We start from the raw sequence: 18,934 nt of genomic DNA on the forward strand, positions 1-18,934 counted from the left end.
TATATCCTCACTGCTAAAAATACATTCAAAGTTACCCATCTGACCTCATTTCAGGTGGTGTTTTGGAGTAGGGGGAAAGTCAAGCCAAATCTGCTAATCTGCTTCTATAACGCTACTAAGGAAAATGAAACTTGGTCAATGAAGAAAACAAATCAAATATATTGGCCAATCACGAAATGATGCCATGACAAGAATTCAAACAATAAGACTGGATAAAAACACCTAATGTACAAATAATCTCAGTAATTGCAGGACTAAACCATTCTTGGGTCATATGTGTGGAAGGGAAGGCATTTGAGTAAACGGTTTCTGAAATCCATTTTTACGCAAAGGATGTGACTGTTCTCCTTAACGTTGGGTTGTATTTTTTAAATTTTTGCTTGGTAACCTTATGAGGGCGCTTAAGACTATGCAAAGAGACTTTTCCTCCGAATAACCTCTGCAGAAGCATCACTCCGGTGATGCGTTTCCTCGTGTGAGAGAAAGCTAACAAAAAAACAAAAACCCAACCACCGCCATTGGGGCAGTAGCTGTTTTTGTGAAGAGCAGCGAGGAGCTTTTGTGAAAAGCCGGCGAAGCGGGCATTATTATTAGCTTGGCCCCCGGCCATCCCGAGGGAGCGCGTGCGAGCAGGGAGGCGCAGGCTGCGTCGCCACAGCAGGTGAACAAGCCGCCTCGGCCTTTCCTTCCAGCCAAGGGGAACTGGGGGCTAAGCCATGATGCTTTCAAAAAGCCGCCAGCCTGAGCAGCGAGCAAAGCAAGCGCCGACCTGCTTTTGTCCTTCGGTATAGCAGCAGCTCGGCACCGGCCCTGGTCTTTCCTCCTCCTCCCCGGGCGTCAGGCCGCGCGCGCCGCAAAAGGCGCATCAAAATGGGGAGAGTTGGAGGAAAATCAGAGGGTGAGTAGAGAGGGTCGCCGCCGGGAGCCTCCAAGAGTAAAAAAAGGCGGGAAGGGAGAAGGTGGCGGAGAAATGGGGAAACCGACAGAACAATCCTCGGCTTGTTTACTGGGAAGGAAGGGGGCGTTTTCGGAGGGGCTTTGCTCCCGTGTAAATGGAGACGAGATTGCAGGCTCGGGCTTCCGCGCTCTGCCTCGCTAGCTAATTCGCGTGTTGCTCTCAGACGCGGCAGGACTGGATGCGGTAGGAAAACCAGCCCAGCGAGAGGAAATAGCCCTTCCCCTCACTCGAAAGCTGCAGCTCCCCGCGAGGAGGGGGCGAAACAGGTCGGCGACTCCCCTGCGATCCTTGCCGAAGCATTGATGGCGCAGGGAGTTATGGGGTGGGAACGGAGTGGAGGGTTTAATGCGGCAGCAATAGCGAACGAGAATGGTCACGGTGATTTCCTCTGCGTCTAGCAGCTTCATACCTGGTTGCATTGAGGGTATTAGTATTATTATACTCCTCTTCCAGGTTGTATTTGATGCAGTGATTATAATGAAAGCCTCTTCGGGTCCCCTAAACACATTATCCACAAGGTGGCTCCTTGCATTTTGTATCTCTCTTAAAAAAAAGAAAAAAAAGTTGTGCGAACATCCTAGCAAGTTAAAAACCGTGTAGCCAGCAGGATTGACAACACAGTATTCAAATGCACCTGCCAGCGTAATAACTTTGAGCTGCAAAGAAATGGTAGCTCTTAAATAAAGTGGGGTTTGGGGTGTATGTATTTTTAGGGATGTTGAAATTTTGGTTTGGCTGCTGAGTTTCCCTCTTGTTGGGGTGGCACTTAGGGTGTTTAGAAGGATGTTTCTCTGCTATTGCTGAATGGTTCTGAGCCCAAATGGAGTAATTGGAGTTCTTGATGTTAAAGGAGAACATAAATACAGCAGGCGTTGTGGAAACCTGGTAGATTGAAGTGTGGTAGTATGGTCATCTCTAGATAAAAATGCTATATAGCAGTGGCGACTTAACTTTTTTCGGCTTGAAAGCCGCATTCACTGTATGCCAGCCCTCTGAGGGCCACATGGCACTGGTGGGCATGGCCAAAGCAAAAGTGGGTGTTGTTAAAGCAGGCATTGCCACCCCACCCACCCCACCCATCTCACAAACAGCACATGCACTCGCCACAGATACCACACACAGAGAGATCTGAGGGGGCATTCAAAAGGCTTTCCTCCCTGCCCAGTGCGCACTACCCCTTCTTGCAAGGGGGGGTATACTGGGTTAGAGAGGTGAGGGACTTTTATCCAGGGGGGGTGGTGGCTGCAAGGATTGCCAGTAAACGGGGTCAAGGATGACCAACCATCGCAATGGCTTAGTGTGCCTGATCTGGGTTGCAGATTTGCTATGTCTGCTTTACAAGAAGGATAGGGGAGGGAGTGGTGTCACTCTATAGTTCAAGGATATAGTGTCAAGCAAATTGAGAGGAATCTCAGTTTTACTTTACCTTTACCCTGTTTTTCATGTAATTATCTCCTAAAACATCTCACATCAATTAGAAAACAGACAGGCGCAGTGCCATCAGGCTTACAAAGAAGCACAAGAGAAGTGAAAAGCAAAGGTAGAGGAGATGTATCAGTTCTTTGAGGCCAAAACAAAGAGATGAGCAGGCATTTATATCCATTGGGGCCAGGATGATCTTTCCTTGAAGGCATCATTGCTTGAGTTGGCAGCTCTTTTTTTCTTTTCTTTTTTGACCAGCTGATGGAGCCAGCACACCCTTTCCCCCATGCTTCTGCACAAACATGTAACTAAAATGATTAAGGGGCCGGATGGAGCAAAGAGCAGCTCCTCTTTGCAGAATGGTTACAAAGTTTGGGCTTTTTAGATTAGAAAATATTAAAGCAATGTATAAAATCAGGCACTATCTGGAAATCCATTCGCATAATTATAGAATCTGATATTATCCAATGGTTCCAGATGCTGGAAGATTCAGGACAAGACCCAAGGAAGTACATCATTGCATAGCACGTAATTAAGCTATGGACATAGCGATGCCACCAACTAGGATGACTTTAACAGGGGATTAGACAAATTCGTGGACTATATACTGCATCCGGTATCAAAAGCAGTATGCCTCTAAAATACCAGTTACTGAGGAACACCAGCAGGCGAGTGCTATTGTACGTATGTGCTGCTGGTGGGCTTCTCATAGGTCATTTTAGGAAGACAACACTAGGCTGAACGGGCGTCTAGTCTGATCCTACTGGATTCTTCTTCTGTCTGAACAAAATAGAGTGAAACATAAAAAAGTATATATAGACATCTGTTCACAGTTTGGGAATGACATTGCTGGCTGACATTTATTGGGTGTGTGGGTGTTTGTGTTTGTGTAAAGCTAATAAATAGTCTTTTCCCTCTTATTTTGATTCTCCAAAGTAGATTTTGGAAGGAAATTTCAGAAAGCCATTTTTATTCTCTTAAATACATAAAGAATTCTACAAATAACCCATACCTTCCTAATTGCCCTCTGCTATCCAGTGCCATTATAATCAATGTGAGTTTTGTTTGTTAATTAATTAATTTCTATACTGCCCTCCATCTGAGTATACAGGATGGTTTACAATATAAAAACACAAAAATACATGTTGACCACCCAGGGAAGTATTCACACAGCCATTGATGCCTGTAAAGCTGTGCCTTGATTCTGATTTCATGGCACCCTGGATTTCAAAATATGTTGAATGTCATATTTGTCCATGATTTATGATGTCTTAACAAGTTTGTATGGTTTCTGACTAGATTTACAGTAAGCTTCTTTATCAGTTTCTGTCAAATTGTGATGTGAATTTAAAATTCAATATGGGAATTACGAAAAGTGATTAAGGAAAGCAGTCCCAAGCCAGTACCAAATAATGTGGCAAACTTCTGGTGAGAGACAATTCTGATGAGCTTATTACTATTCTTAGCCCTGATTAGCCCACAGTAATAATCCACTAGCACCAATTGAACTCTTCCAGTAAAACCTTCTGTATGGGTGTTGATGCCAAAGCATATTACAGTAAACGGGATTTTCAGCATTCCTTTCTATGCATAGGTGCTAACTCCCAGGGGTCAAGGTCCCTTCAGCCCCCCCCTGCCCCGAAATATTTGAGGAGGCCAGGGCCTCACAAATTTGATAGGCATTGCCATTCAAATGGTGTGCATGCACTGTGTCCTGTGGTTGATTATGCAAGGTGATGCTTACCTGCCCCCCCCGTCCCCCAATATTTTATTTCTGTGGGATGATGTTTGCTTGTTATTAAGAAGTCTGAAAAAGACCTCCTACACAGTTTTGAATAATTAAACATTACTGCTACCACACTAATTTAGAAGCCTTTTCGGCTGCAATAATAGAAATAAACAGCCTGAAATCCAGGTCACTAAATAATCAATATGACTTTTTAAACTTTGGACAGCGCTGCACACACAAGCTGCATCTCCAACCTTCTCTTTTAGATGTCTGAAGAGGTCTGTTTTGTTATAAAGCTACTCATGGCCAGAGCTCTGCCTTATCAGGGATTCCAGTCACGGGGAAGTTTCTAAGTGTGTTCAACCAAAAATGCTTGGAAATCCTTGCATGCAAGCTTCAGCCTCCCACCTGCAATCTAAGGCATTGCATGTTCACATTCTAATATCTGCTTCAATATCTGAAGCAATATGTGGATATACTTAAAAAACTAGATGAGATTTTGATTTTAAGAAAGGTTTCAGAGGTAATAAATGTTTCAGAGGCTTTAAATGCTGGGAGGCTTTAAATCAATAATGGGAGAGACAGCAAAATAATTCTATAGCTGTCAAGTTGATGGTCAAATGCTCTATGCAAAGGGACCACAAACTGCTCATTGGAGAACTAAAAATTGCTTTAAAAATGTTTATATTGGGGAAAATGAAAGCAAAAGGAAGAAAATAAACATTCAGGTAACCTCCTGTATAACTATTCCAGTGAAATGAAAATTCTGTGCACTGTTTAAAGGAAAAGCGCTTCAGATTGCGTAGCAACAATCATCTACCAGTAATTTCTCCCTCTTATGTACAGAGTGGATATATCTGTACACTATATAGTGGTTTCTGGAAAGTGAACATCTTCCAGCTCAGTACATTTTTCATATCCTGTTAAATAAGTTCTATTTTTAAACTTTCATTAAGCAAATCTATAATCCACTCGCATTCATATCTCCACAGAATAAAGCATAAAAAGAAATATGAATATGTGTAGGCAGCTGCCTTAGGTACTGTAACTAGGGATAATGCCTTTGTTTGCCTCAGAATTAAGAAAGTAAGACCCAGGCCCCTAAATCCAGATTTATCTTTTTTCTTGGTGAATTCTTCTCCAATATGTGTGCTGCTTTGTTGGAGAAGGTTTCAGTGTGTAAATATTAATTGATGACTTGAATAATTTACTGAACATATGGCAAGCCTATGGGCATACTGAGAATTACCTGATCCATTGCATTGTTCAATATGTGCGGCATATGAAATTGAGCTGTCAGATATTGTTTAATTAACCTTCACTTCCTTTTTTCACTTCAAAACATATTTATCCCTCAGGCCTTTGGTTCTGTTACAGTTTTGTCACCTCCTGACTTCATTTTATGTGTTTTTTTTCCTTATTCTTCTCTTGTGTCATACATCACTGCAGATAGACGAGCATTGTGGTACAACCAGCTTCTGCAGGTGCAACCTTTTAGATTACACAGAAGTCTTTGTCAGTAAGAATGGAAAGAAGGTTAATTCTCAATATGTATATTGCATATCTGCTGCTTTTAGATGATGTGAATAATAAATATACCCAAATTCCTTCTCCTGGTTATAACAAGATCCCAATTGTCCAGAAAGTTTCATTTTGCATGGAGAGAAAAAACACATTTTATATCATTGTTCTTTTTCTTTACAAACCTCTCATTAAGGGCTTTCACTGTGTTAATTTATATCTGAGGAAGCTTTTAAATTTTCCTTCTCTCATTCATGTTCTGAAAGCATACAGTTGAATCCTATAGATGCCTTCTACTCACAGATAAGTCCCTTGGAGTTTAATGGGACTTTCTTACATATACAGTCATACCTCGGGTTAAAGTCGCTTCAGGTTGAGTGTTTTCAGGTTGCGTTCCAAGGCGACCCAGAAGTAACGGAATGGGTCGCTTCCGGGTTTTACCACTCGCGCATGCGCTCAAAATGACGTCATGCGCAGAAGCGGTGAATCGCGACCTGCGCACGTGCAGACGTGGGTTGCGTTCTGCTCAGGATGCGAACGGGGCTCCGGAACACATCCCGTTCGCATCCAGAGGTACCACTGTATATAGAATTGCAGTGTACCATAACTCCACCCTCAAATTTAAATCTTGCTTTTAAAAACACTATTTTTTAAATTATGCAGAATTTGGACCAATGAGCTTGAATATTCAGAACATTTTTAATTCCCCAAAACTGAGAAGACCCTTTCATAAGTCTTTAATATCCAAAAAAGGGAACAGACTCTCCAGTATCGTACTCGCCAATGTATGAAAGCAGAGTTTCTAATGTGGCTAACAGAGAGCTAACTACTAACAAAATAATTAGCATGACAGTTGCAAACTGTAGGCTAGAACCATAGTTAACCTTTAGCTCATCTAGAATTGTGTGATTTGATACCTGCCCGGAATGAATTTAAAACATGTGCAATATAAGTAACCTTGCAGTAGGTATAAGTTGAAAATTGCCCTTTTCATTCTCTTGGGCAGAAAAAGGCACAAAATGGAAAAAGCACTGACTTTTGAAGAATGCAAGCACACTGTGACTGCCCTCCTGATTCTCTTCCTTTAGCCACAGCTTGAAGTTATATTCACCTGACAGTATATATGACACCGGGCCCAGGATAAGTGAGTGTAGTTTGCCCACAATGCCTTGGTGGGCCAAACACTGAGCCCTGGTGGGCATAATTAGATCCATGGGCCAAAGTTTTCCCACAGCTGTTGAAAACCATGGGTGGGTATTGTGGTCACTTTTGTACACAAAGTGCAAGCATGCAAACTTCCCTTTCCTGATATGTACAGAAGGTTTTTTCCCAGTGGGTGCTTATTAGTTCCTGTGGTAGTTTATACTTATCAGTGACAGCTGGTCTCTGTTGGGCCTAGTGATTTCTATTGAAGAATAATCCTAGCATGTAGAAGTTTTACTCAACAGTGGATGGTAATATCTTTCCGTAGAAATTAGTCAGAAATCATATGCACTATTTCACAAAATGAACAAAGACTGCAGCCTTCTACTCTCTTATCTGAGGGTAGTAAGCCTTATTGAACTCAATGGAGGTTACTTCTGAGTAGGCTCAGTAAATTTATCTGTACCTGTTTGTTGAAGGCGGGAGGGGGGAGAGTTACATTTCTGTATTTCGTTTCCCTCTGACATCACTGTTCACAATAAGAATCTGGTAAATTCTGGGGTGATGATAATATTAATGATCATCCAACATTTATATAACATGGATATCTATGCTTACAGTATCAGAGACAGTAGACCTTGCTCCCTCTTTTTCTACATACACCTACGCTTTTAAGAGCTGTGGGAGAAGCAGATACTCAACATATACCTTACCCAAGAATGGAAATTTTGGAGTCTGCTGCCCTCAAAGTCTATGAAAATGCTTCATTCTATAAGTCAATATGAAAAGCGCACTACATTTTCAACAGCCAAACTAAATTGTAACCACATGTTAGTAAAAAAAAATAATAGGGCTGCTACTGCAGGTTGTATTGTTGTTGTTGTTAAATTTAATTTGTATACGGCCCTATACCCACAGGTCTCAGGGCAGTTCACAGGATAACAGATTTCACAGATTGTAAACACTGAAAAGATTCTTGCCTTGTTGGCTCTCAAAACATGTTTCTGCAGCCTACAAAGAAACAATTACCAGTGCACAGGCTCAGAACAGCAAAAGCATAATTCTTGTGACTGGCTCTGGGGGGCTGCTGTAGATCCACCCTGACACCTTTGTTAATCTGACATGTCTTGATATGCTAATTGTGTGTCCTGATTGGGTAGTGCTGCCATCCAAGAGGAAGATAGAAATCTGGCCAAATTGAGGATCTAGCAGCCCTGGTAAAATGTGCCCCAACCTGGAGACAAGAGGTGGAGACCTGCTTGCATAGCAGTGCTTTGTGACTGGCTGCGCAGAAAGGCAATTTCCCCTTGGAATTGTTTCTGTCTTTGCAGTGAGCTAGGCAATCACCTCTCTGCATAGCCACTTACAAGGTATAGATTTAAGGTCTTTAAAGGGAATTTTGGGGGACAGATTTTGGTGGGACAGTGCACTGGTAGCCCTGTTTGAGAAACCGCTCCTTAGACAATCGATTTAAAGCATGCTTATGAGTATAACAAAGAATCAGAAACCACAATTAACATACAGTCTTCATTTCCCGCAGTGGGCTCTGCAACCTTCTGTAGTCAATTTTGTTCTGTATTTTCCCATAACAGCCAGTAGCATTGTTAAACTGTTTGTGATAAATAGCTCCAGATGCTTTTAAATTAAAAGAACATTTTAGTTAAGCCTCTTCGGGGAGCAGTAAAAAAAAAAGAACTGCATTTTACTTATTTGTCCTGTCACTACTACTTCCAGATGGCCTCGTCAACATCTGCTGCAATTGAGACATTTCACTGCAATAAAGATTAAATAGCTGTGTTGAATGGCCATTCTCTGAGGTTCAAGACTCTCTGCGTTTCTGGTATATTCTATGAAAATACAGAAAACGTGATACTTCAGAGTATAGTGAAAGGGTTTTGTGTGTCGCAATTTATCCATGACATCTTTCTACATGATTAATTTGCTGTGTGTACAACTGATGTTGTGTGCACTAGCTGTGGAAATCATATGTTATGTTTCAAAGACTGAGGAAGGAAAATAAGCATGTCCCCCGTCCTCTCCCCCAAGGGAAGGGAGAGAGCGAGGAAGGGGAAAGGCCCCCCCAGCAACACAGCGCCCCCCACCCAGTATGCAGCCAGAAGCAGCAAGGAAGGGAGGTGGCTTATATTCAGGTGCAGCTTATATTCAGGCCAATACGGTATATATAAACCCACCCACACCAACACACCCCAAAGAGCCTTACAAGTGACAAGTCAGTGGGGTTAATCCTCTACCAGTCATACTCAGATTATACAGTACTTCAACTTTTCCTTCATATCCACTTCAAATCATAGTCCCAAATATAAACTTTGGTGCCCTCTAAAATGTAACTATTTTAGTCTATTCCTCTTCCACTGGTGCGTGCAAACTTCAAAACTGGTCTTTAATGGCAGCCTCCTGTTTCTTTATTATGATCTCCCTTTGGAGGGTAATTTGGACTACATTTTCTGTAGCTGATGAAGAGGCCACTGTATGAAATACTCAACCTCAGGGTTTTTGTTTATTTGTTTTAAGGTAGGATTGGCTGTCTTGAGTTCATTTTCTTTGGTATACCACATTCATTTTGAATGCCTGTTCTCAGGCCTGCCTGATTTAAATATTTCCTTTATTGTTGGTTGTTTTAATCCTGTTGTTACCCCGGCTTGGGATATGAATATAAATAGCTAACTATATAGATAGATGTCCCTATTTGAGTCAAAATGCTTCAGAATTTGGTTGAGGCAAGGATAATGCATCGGTAGCCTTATGTTGCTAAGAAATGCACTGTAAACAGAAAAAAACCGTTGAGTTACTACTTCTTCAAAGCTGGAAATTATCCATTTCCCCACTGCCTTATAACAGATTACTAGGAATACAAGGCTGATAGATCAGCATCTTTGTCCTGATTGACATTATTCCAGACAGGCTTGATGCCTGCCCCAAGTGGTTTCTGTTTTCCCACTACAAGTATTTAGTCTCTCTTTAAAGGGAAAATCATCTATCACCATGGATCCAGTATAATTTCCCTGCTGAGGAAAGTAATAAATTTGATTACCACAAGCTTTGCGACACCTTCCCGTTTATGGCTTTTCTTGAACCTCAAGGGAGTCCATGACTTTCACATGCAAATGGTGTCTGCACAAGGTTTTGCTTGTGTGCTCGAAGGGTATGATCTGAAGACACTTGAGGTTACTGCTTTGCTGGAGCTAAGCAGGGTTGGGTCGGGACTGCAGATAAAGGTGAATTCCATGCTGGGGATCTTTAGGAAGGGGATTGAAAATAAAACTGCCAATATTGTACTGCTCTTACATTTGGAATACTGTGTACACGTCTGGTCACCTCGTCACAAAAAAAGATGTTGAAATGGAAAGGTTTCAGAAATGGGCAACCGAAATGATCAAGGGATCGGAGCATCTACCCTTTGAGAAAATGTTACAAAATTTGGGCTTTTTCCTTTAGGAAAAAGGCAAGCAGTGCATGATAGAGACTTCTTCGCACAGGACATAGTTAAAGTATGGAATTTGCTTCCACAAGATGTAGTCATGGCCACTAACAGTGTCGGCTTTGAAAGAGGATCATGGGCATTCATGGGCAATGGTTGTTAGCTATGATGACTGTGTTCTACCTCTTTTTGATCAATGGTTACTAGCTATCTCCACCTCCCACTGTGGAAGCAGTAAGCCTCTGAATATCAGTTGCTAGAAATCACAAGTGGGGAGACTGGAGTTGCAGTCAGGTCCTGCTTGTGGGCTTCCTATGTATTGGATGCACTGGGAATACAGAGCTAGGTGGTCCTTCGGCCCAATCCAGAAGGCCTCTTCTTATGTTCTTGTAAAAGGCAGGATATAAATGCAAGAAAAACAAACAAACCCTACAAGCACAACCTGATCCACAGAGAGCAACGGTCTTAAAAAGATATGCAGTGTTTCATTTCTCATAAACAGCTTGCCATCAATATGTACATTCCTCTGTGGAAGAGTCAAAAGCAAAGATCAGGAGCGCTGAGGGGGGAAAAACACATCCAAGATTATTGCTGCGACCATACAGCCCTGACTCAGTTCCAAAGCTATCTGATCTGTGTAAGGCTCCACTGTTATGACAGTCAATACAAATGTAATAATCACAACTTCCCCGCCAAGTTATACAGGGAATTGTGGTGAGATGCTGATAATTCTTTTTAAAGGCCCTCACAGAACTACAAGTCCCATGGTTCACAGGAAAGAGGGGAATGACTAGTATAATTATGTCCTCAAAATTGTTGTGGGGAGAGGGGACTGATACTTGCACACCTGGGCTATATCTCTTCTTGTACCTGTAATCTCAAACCCACCATAATTAATGGCAAGTCAACTAGCTCGCAAGCATTGTTGTATCTGATAACATAGGTTGTTGCTTGTGAGAGGAGAGCCCATGTTGCTATACACCATTAAATCTCTGAGCTGTCATTTTTGCTACTAGAAACCCAGATGCTAGAACACTGGTATAACTTTCCTGATCCTCTGGGTAAGAACCTCTCTCCCCTAACATTCATTCCATTGGGAAACACTGTGCTCTCTACTTTTAAATTGGCAATAACTGCTACAAGCATTTTAATGCATTGAGACAGTGTAAAATTAGAAATGGGCTTTAAAACACAATTCTGCAGATCCGCAGTACGAAAGATATATGAAATGTAGAAGAAATATTTTTCATGCTTTTGCATCTTAAATTAATTCACTATATATAAATATTATTCTACACAAAATAAAACTAGAAGCTAGTTCTTAGGTTGGGCTTTTATTTAATAGGGTAGGGTTCAGTTACAGAACAGACCCTTTGAAATTAATGTACCTAACTTAGTCATGTTCATTAATTTCAATGGGTCTGTACTGAACCCATAATAAGTATTCCAATTGAATAATTGAGGAGGTAAATGCAAGATGAACAACATTTATTCCCATTCATAAGTGAATATCCCACATTGGGTAAGGTAGTAGGGTGATAACAACCAACCTCAACAGCCATTAAAAGTTGCCTATGAAAGATTGGGTAAGATTGAGGGTGCAAGGAGAAGGGGACGAAAGAGGACCGGATGGTTGGACAGTGTTCTTGAAGCTACTAACATGAGTTTGACCAAACTGCAGGAGACAGTGGAGGACACGAGTGCCTGGCGTGCTCTGGTCCATGGGGTCATGAAGAGTCGGACACGACTAAACAGCTAAACAACAACAACATGCAAGTCACAGCTTTTCTGGCATAGCCCTTGTTCTAGTTATAACCTCCAATTAAAAAATGAATATTTAGTTATTATTTTGTTTCACACAGTTAACCTCTGTGTTGAAAACACAGCATGAAATAAGTGTTCTAATGCTGAAATAATACTCTATGGGATATTAAATATTAAACTTCAATATTTCACCACAGAAAAGTATGCACACCAACTGGATATGTCTTTGCTGTCCATAATACTAAGCTTCATTAACTCTTTTAATTTACAGTAGCATTCCCAAACACACTTTAAAATGAGCATGAACAGTTACTGCATGCTCATAAAAAAATGCTCTTAATGTATATTAAGAAATAATTGCATAGACACAAATCATTAACAGTTAAGTCTTACTAAATATGTTTTAATATTACCACTCTCAGTTAATTTACACTGTCTTATTAAGTTGAGATAGCTACATTTAATGACAGCTAATGTGTTTTCAGATACCTAATTATAACCTTAAAAATAACACTTGCCCACCAAGCCACTTTGTAAGCAGTTCCCTGCTTGTGACATTTACTTGCATTTTGAAGGAAGGGCTAACCTTTGGCGGCAGCAGTGTCCTTAGTGTCTGCATTCATTCCATGGGGCTTCATGCCCCAGCCTTTGTCAGCAGATAGCAAAAATAGCAGTTTCTAGATGATTCAGTAGCTTCTGCCATACTTTCAGGGCAGATGCTGTCCCATGGCTACAGTGATGATGTACGGTTTAATTAGTCACATGAAACATAATCAAGCATAGAAATGGGAAAACCCAATGAAAGTGATGAGTGGGGTGCTGTGGGGTTCTCTCCTGGGCCCATCATTGTTCAACATCTTTATAAATGACTTGGACAAACGAATTGAGATGCTCATCAAATTTACAGATGACTCCAACCAGGGAGGAGTAGCTAATGCCACAGAAGACAGAATTGGGATTCAACATTAAATTTATTTATTTATTTATTTATTTAATAAAATAAATAAAACATCAGCATGAGAAGGACATAAATATCCAACGGGAGATTAACAGATTAAAGGCACCCTCCTAAGACTAAAGAGGAAGAAAACTATTTTGAGAAGGAGTTTTACAATCTCTACAGCAGCACGTTAATGGAAGAGTGAAATATATTTCCCTTACATTTTTTCATATATTGTTTAATAATACACAAGCATAAGAATGCAATAGCAAGAAGCAGAGCAATAGCCCCACTTTTGCAAGATGTGCAGTATGTCTGAAATACGTTTTGTATCTTTTAATATCTGTGGGTTTGTTTTGTTCATTTTTACTCTTTCTTGTTAGGGTTCGCAAAGAGCCATCAGAGTTGATGGGATCTGACGGTTACAATGGAGGCAACATCAAACGCAACCACAGAAAACTCTGATCTTCTGAAGGGAGCTCATCTAGAGACAGATGATTGGTTGGCTTCTCCGGGAACTATCAGTGATGCTGAAGATGAAGCTACTGCGAGGGAGAACATTCACACTGACACTGAAAAAGAACCAGTAATGAAAGAGCCACTTGTGCTGATAACAGATTGGGATCCACGGGGTTTACCTAGCCAGGAGGAAGAATCATTAAGACGCTCCCGGTATAGGTTAGGAGGCTCTGCTGATAGCATATTATCTTTAACTTCTTCCCATTCTCTCCTACCTCTTGAATGGAAAATTTTGAGATCTAGTCAATCAGAGAGCACACTGGCACATTTTTCTGATGCCACTCTGGAAAACACAGAAGGAGGACATAAAGATTCATCAGACAATAACCAAGATGTTGTGGATGATATAATTGGAGATGAAGTTGCTTTCAAAGTATGTACTCGTATGCTCAACCATAGTTTAGGTGCTGCTTACACTGCAGATTCCAGGACAGCCTTTCCCATAATACACAATGGATCACCCAGCCCTAAAGATGCAAACTACTCAAAGAAAACTTCAGATAGCTCACAGTGCAAACATATACTGCACCCAAGAACAGAAAAGTTTCCAGATGTTGGATTGCAAGTTAATCAAGCACATAACTCAGGTAACTAGGACAATCATGGGTGGGTGGTGGTTGTGACCTGGCACGGTGGCTCCTTCACACACAACCCATCAACCTAGCCGCCCTGGTGCATTCTGGGGTCCCACCAGACCCAGATTTGAATTCTGAACCAATCTGCATTGGCTTGGGGGGGGGGGGACAGGGAGCAGACCTTGCTGCCATAGTCTCCACTCAGGTCTGCTCCCAGAACATTTAAGCAGGCCAGCTCATAACTTAGGTAACTAGGACAATTAACTAGGTTCTTTTAATGAATGAATGAATGAATGAATGAATGATTCAGTCATGTAATGTTCTTCACGTGTCCTTTTTCAGCAGCTGATAGAAAAGATTCAAGTTTGACTGACCAGCTTTGGACAGCTGCTGCATCAGCAAATAACTTACATAATATTGTCGTGTCAAATGGTTGGGAAGGCAATTCTTATCATCACAAGGTATTACAAAATATATTTTCTTTAGTGTCATATGAATTCAAATGTTACGTATGTTTCTGGACTTTATGCGTATTAACTCCTAAACACATAAGAGTCCTGTCAAATCATGCCAAATATCCATCATAGCATCCTGTTTTCATAATGGCGAACCAGATGCCCATGGGAAAGATGTCCCAAGAGCACTCTCCCCATGGGTGATTCCCAGCAACTGGTATTCAGAGTCAGATTGCTTCCAATTGTGGAGGAAGAAACATCGCCATCATGGCAAGTAGCCTTTGACAGCCCCTTGTAACCTTGGTAGTGCAAGACATTCATAATAAAAAAACTGACAGCGGCAATCGGGAAAGAAGGCATAAAGTTCCTGGCATATGAAATGAAAAAACAAAAAATATCTCCCTCCAAAGAAAAACTCCAGAGAGGTGAAATTAAAAAAAAAAAAGAATATACTTCCTTTTCTTAAGATGTGTGTTTGGGAGGATCGATTGTGAACTAGTACTTTATTTGAAAATGCTAGGTTTGCCTCTAGTTTGCCTGGCCCAAATACATCTCATATACCACAGTTTAATAAGCAATGTGTGAGGATAGTATGTTTTGGTTAATGACAATGGACGCTGTATTCAGCCTATAATTAGCAGCCCCAGCTATTGCATGATATGGTTGATTTATACCCACCTTCTAGGTATCTGCAGATAGTTCAAGTCTTTAAAAAGAAATCCATGGAAACCCATAAAATATGGCATAAAATGAGGAAAATATTTGTAAATGTTACTATGATTGTTTATATGTGATAGTTTTGATTACATGCAGACAGGAAGGGTCACAAAAGATTTTTTTGAAGTCTGAATGGTATATGTAAAACTTCCAAAAAGCAGCACTGGTGATGGTAGCGGGGAGAAGGAAGAAATTCCAGGTGTTTGAACATCTTTCTACAAGCTTCAGTACTTCCTCCTTTTTTTCCATTGTTTTCTTTGCATTGGACACGCTAAACTAGGTTGCTGCAGCAGCAGCTGCTCAAGCTGTGCCTCTTGACAATAGCCTTGCCTTCTGGCCTGATGATGGTTAGATTCTCAACACAAAAGCTCTTTTCTGATGTAAATAGAGGGCAGTGACATTACACAAGGATTGTTGGGGATGCTGGATGTGGAATCATGAAAGCCGGCCAACCAGACAAAACGGCAGAGGTAAAATGGTAAAGTGCTGTTAAATTAAGTTTTTTAAAAAATAAAATATGAATAGAGTCGTCATCAAGCACTAAACAAAAGCTAATGCTTCATGGTAGCACATATTTAAAATAACCCTTTCTCTGTGATAAAACATTTCAGTCAATGTCTGAAGCACAAAATATATGCTCATGCTTATGTGAAGAATCCAAATCTTCCAAATCATGATTATCTGCCACTAACGTTGTTTTCTTTTTAAAGAAACTAAAGTATTGATGCAAGATTTAGGAGCTCTTGGTATAATGCAGACTTCATGGATTTTTGTCTGAATGTATATAACTGTTTGGTGTTTTCAAGATTTTGCATTTCTCTGCTCTTTTTCTCATTTTGAGCACACTTACATTGTAGCACTCTGAATTTTCCCCAATGATACTTTTATGTTGCATTTGTTTATTATGTTCACTAAGTTTTTACTGAACCCTACAACCACTGCAGTTTCTTTATCTTCAAAAGATTAGTATATATGGATATCAGCAAACTGAGGGGTATAAAGCAAGCTTTATATGGATATAAGTGAGAAGCGTATCCTTTGTTATGGTTTTAACAATCCACAATCCACAATCCACTTGTGTTTCATTTACAGTAACATGTCGAATCACAAACTTTTTCTCAGCAGTGAAGGTACCATCTAAGTTTAAATGTATATTCTTATTCAGGTTTGTGCTGTTTATACTATAAGAAGCTTTAACCATTCATATATTTGAGATATTCAATATTCATATTCAGATGGTAAAAAAACCATGTTTTTCTTTAAGGATTGTTGGAAATAACAAGGTTGAATTTCTTAGTCTTTAGGGTGCCACAAGACAGGGCTAAACTTCTGAAGTTTGAATCTAGTATATGAACACCTGACTTGCTCCTTTGAACCATTTATGTTGCATAGATATGGCTTAGAGTTGTCATAATTTTATAATCTTTGTGGGGGGTTTGTATTGTGTTAACTATAAGCTGCTTAATGGACCTGGACCACAGAGGAGCTGAAAAGTATACTATCAATTCAGAAGTAGTAAAAATAATAATGTACAAATGCAATCTTTGTATACTGTATAAATGCACACGTTTGTTTGTTTTTCAAACAAAAGAGCTTTATTCTTAATACATGGAAAACAGCACACGTCACAATATACAGCACCATGCAACAGTTCTCATTACACAGCACAAATTAAATTAAACACTTGAAATTTCTTCTTGACTTTCCCCCCCTTTTTTGTTAGTCAACAAAGAAAGGAAGGTCTCCTGCAATGTCAGAGTTTCTGCTGAAATCTCCAGATGAGAACAAACAGGAGTTTCATCAACCCATGAAGAATGTGCAGGCTAAACGTCAAGTACTGTTGAATGGACAGAGTCCACACGCAGATGGCAAACCTTACGGGAAGGTGAACGATTTGCATCTATAGTTTCTTTAATTATAAGAACATAAGAAGAGCCTGCTGGATCAGGCCAATGGCATCCTATTCTCAAAGCAGCCATCTGAATGGCTGTGGGAAAGCCCCAAACATGACTGGAGCACAAGCACCCTCTCCCATCCTGGGGCTTCCAGCAACTGGTATTCAAAAGCATTACTGCCTCCTATGGTGGAGGCAAAGCATAGCCATCATGACTTGTAGCCACTGATAGCCTTATCTGTCTAATCCCCTTTTAAAACTATCCAGCTTCATGGCCTATTGTTTATGCACTGAGTGAAGAGGTACTTTCGTTTACCTGTCCTGAATCTTCACTGAATCCAGCTTCATTAGATCTCCATGAGTTCTAGCGTATAAGTGCGGGAGAAAGACCTCTCTCTATCCACTTTTTCCATGCCACGTGTAATTTTGTAAACATCTATCATGGCACCTCTTTCTCCCCTTTCAGGACCTTTTCCAACTTGGCAATATCCTTTTTGAGTACCAGAACTGTACAGAATATTCCAAATGTGGTCACACCACAGATCAGTAGACCAGCATTCTGATAGCAGCAGTTTTATTTTCCATTCCTTTTCTACACACACCAGGTCAACATCTTCATCAACTGAAACACTTTCACTTTGCTGTTATCCTTAGTTCTGGCATACTGTGAAATTTGAAAACGAATAGAGAATGTTCTTAAATAGGCATATGACAGCTGCAGGAGTGAAGCTACAATTAACTCACCAGCAAAACTATCCAAAAGAAGTGGGGGTACGGGAAATAAAAACTGTGTAATTCCCCATTCCTTTGCTTCCTCCCTCCATAGTATACAGTGTACTTAAAGAACAACTGATTTAATAGATTAATGAAGCGGTTGTGTACTTGCGTGATTTGACTTCTGAACAGGGGAGTGGCAAGTCAAGTGAACTGAAATGCTTCTGAAACAGATAATCTTGATTGTACACTAAACAGATGGCAATGGCAGGAACTCAAGAGATAAAAATAGTCCAATGAGTGAGTTGCTGCAGACTCTTAGTCAGGGCTGTAAGCACAAGTTTATAGGAGCTTATCACACAGAAACTTTAAGAACAGAACGGTAAAAAGAAAACATATAGAGGAGAGAAATCACTTTTTTGTATTAACACTTATATGCCACCGCATAGCCAGTAATGAAAAAAAGAAAAGAAATCAGAGCAACAAAAGTCAAAGCTATTTGGATAGCTTTTGTTTATTTTTGGTGTGGTATGCTATCTCTTAGATTCATTACTGGATAAAACCTGTGGTTTTTCCATACCCATCCATTAGTTTGTTACAAATGGATGGGTATGGAAAAACCACAGGTTTTATCCAGTAATGAATCTAAGAGATAGCATACCACACCAAAAATAAACAAAAGCTATCCAAATAAATACTTGAACTCTCAAAATATAACAATGACGATTTTTATAAGCATGGGAATGCCAGTATGCAAAGTAAATTTGTGGAAAAAATAAAAGCTTAATAATATCAAACATAAGATACAGGATTTTCTTCCTAAATTACAAAGAAGGCTCAGTCAAAAGTGAACATAGAGAACTTATTTCATATTCATTGATAGGATGAGGAATACTATAAGCAAGAATGTAAAAAATGCATTGTACAGTATTCAAATATCTTGTTATTTCCTTTGTTCTTAGAGGTTGTCCCAATTTTGCTGTTGTTGCAAACTCCCAGATTTTATCAATCCAATCATTTATTGTTAGTGCCTCCACTTGTTTGCATCATTCATATATGTGTGTGTATCTCACACACAGAGATGGATATAAGTATGTGTGACTTTATATAGATATATTGTAAGACATCAATTTAGAAAACTCAG

The 18,934-nt window shown here is 40.2% G+C and overlaps 1 protein-coding gene across 1 annotated transcript; it reads left to right on the forward strand.

Moving 5' to 3' along the window:
- Positions 1–1,307: 1,307 nt before the first annotated feature.
- LOC309368767 (uncharacterized protein) lies at positions 1,308–17,088 on the forward strand (the record flags this gene model as incomplete). The annotated part of the gene is made up of 4 exons (XM_081909076.1): positions 1,308–1,382; positions 13,300–14,022; positions 14,353–14,471; positions 16,906–17,088. Exons 2-4 carry the CDS (start codon positions 13,344–13,346, stop codon positions 17,086–17,088), a joined length of 981 nt encoding a protein of 326 aa, XP_081765202.1. The 5' UTR covers positions 1,308–1,382; positions 13,300–13,343.
- Between the last annotated feature and the right edge of the window lie 1,846 nt (positions 17,089–18,934).

The sequence above is a fragment of the Podarcis melisellensis genome (genome assembly GCF_964234715.1).
Source record: "Podarcis melisellensis genome assembly, chromosome: 4".
Taxonomy (NCBI): Eukaryota; Metazoa; Chordata; class Lepidosauria; order Squamata; family Lacertidae; genus Podarcis; species Podarcis melisellensis.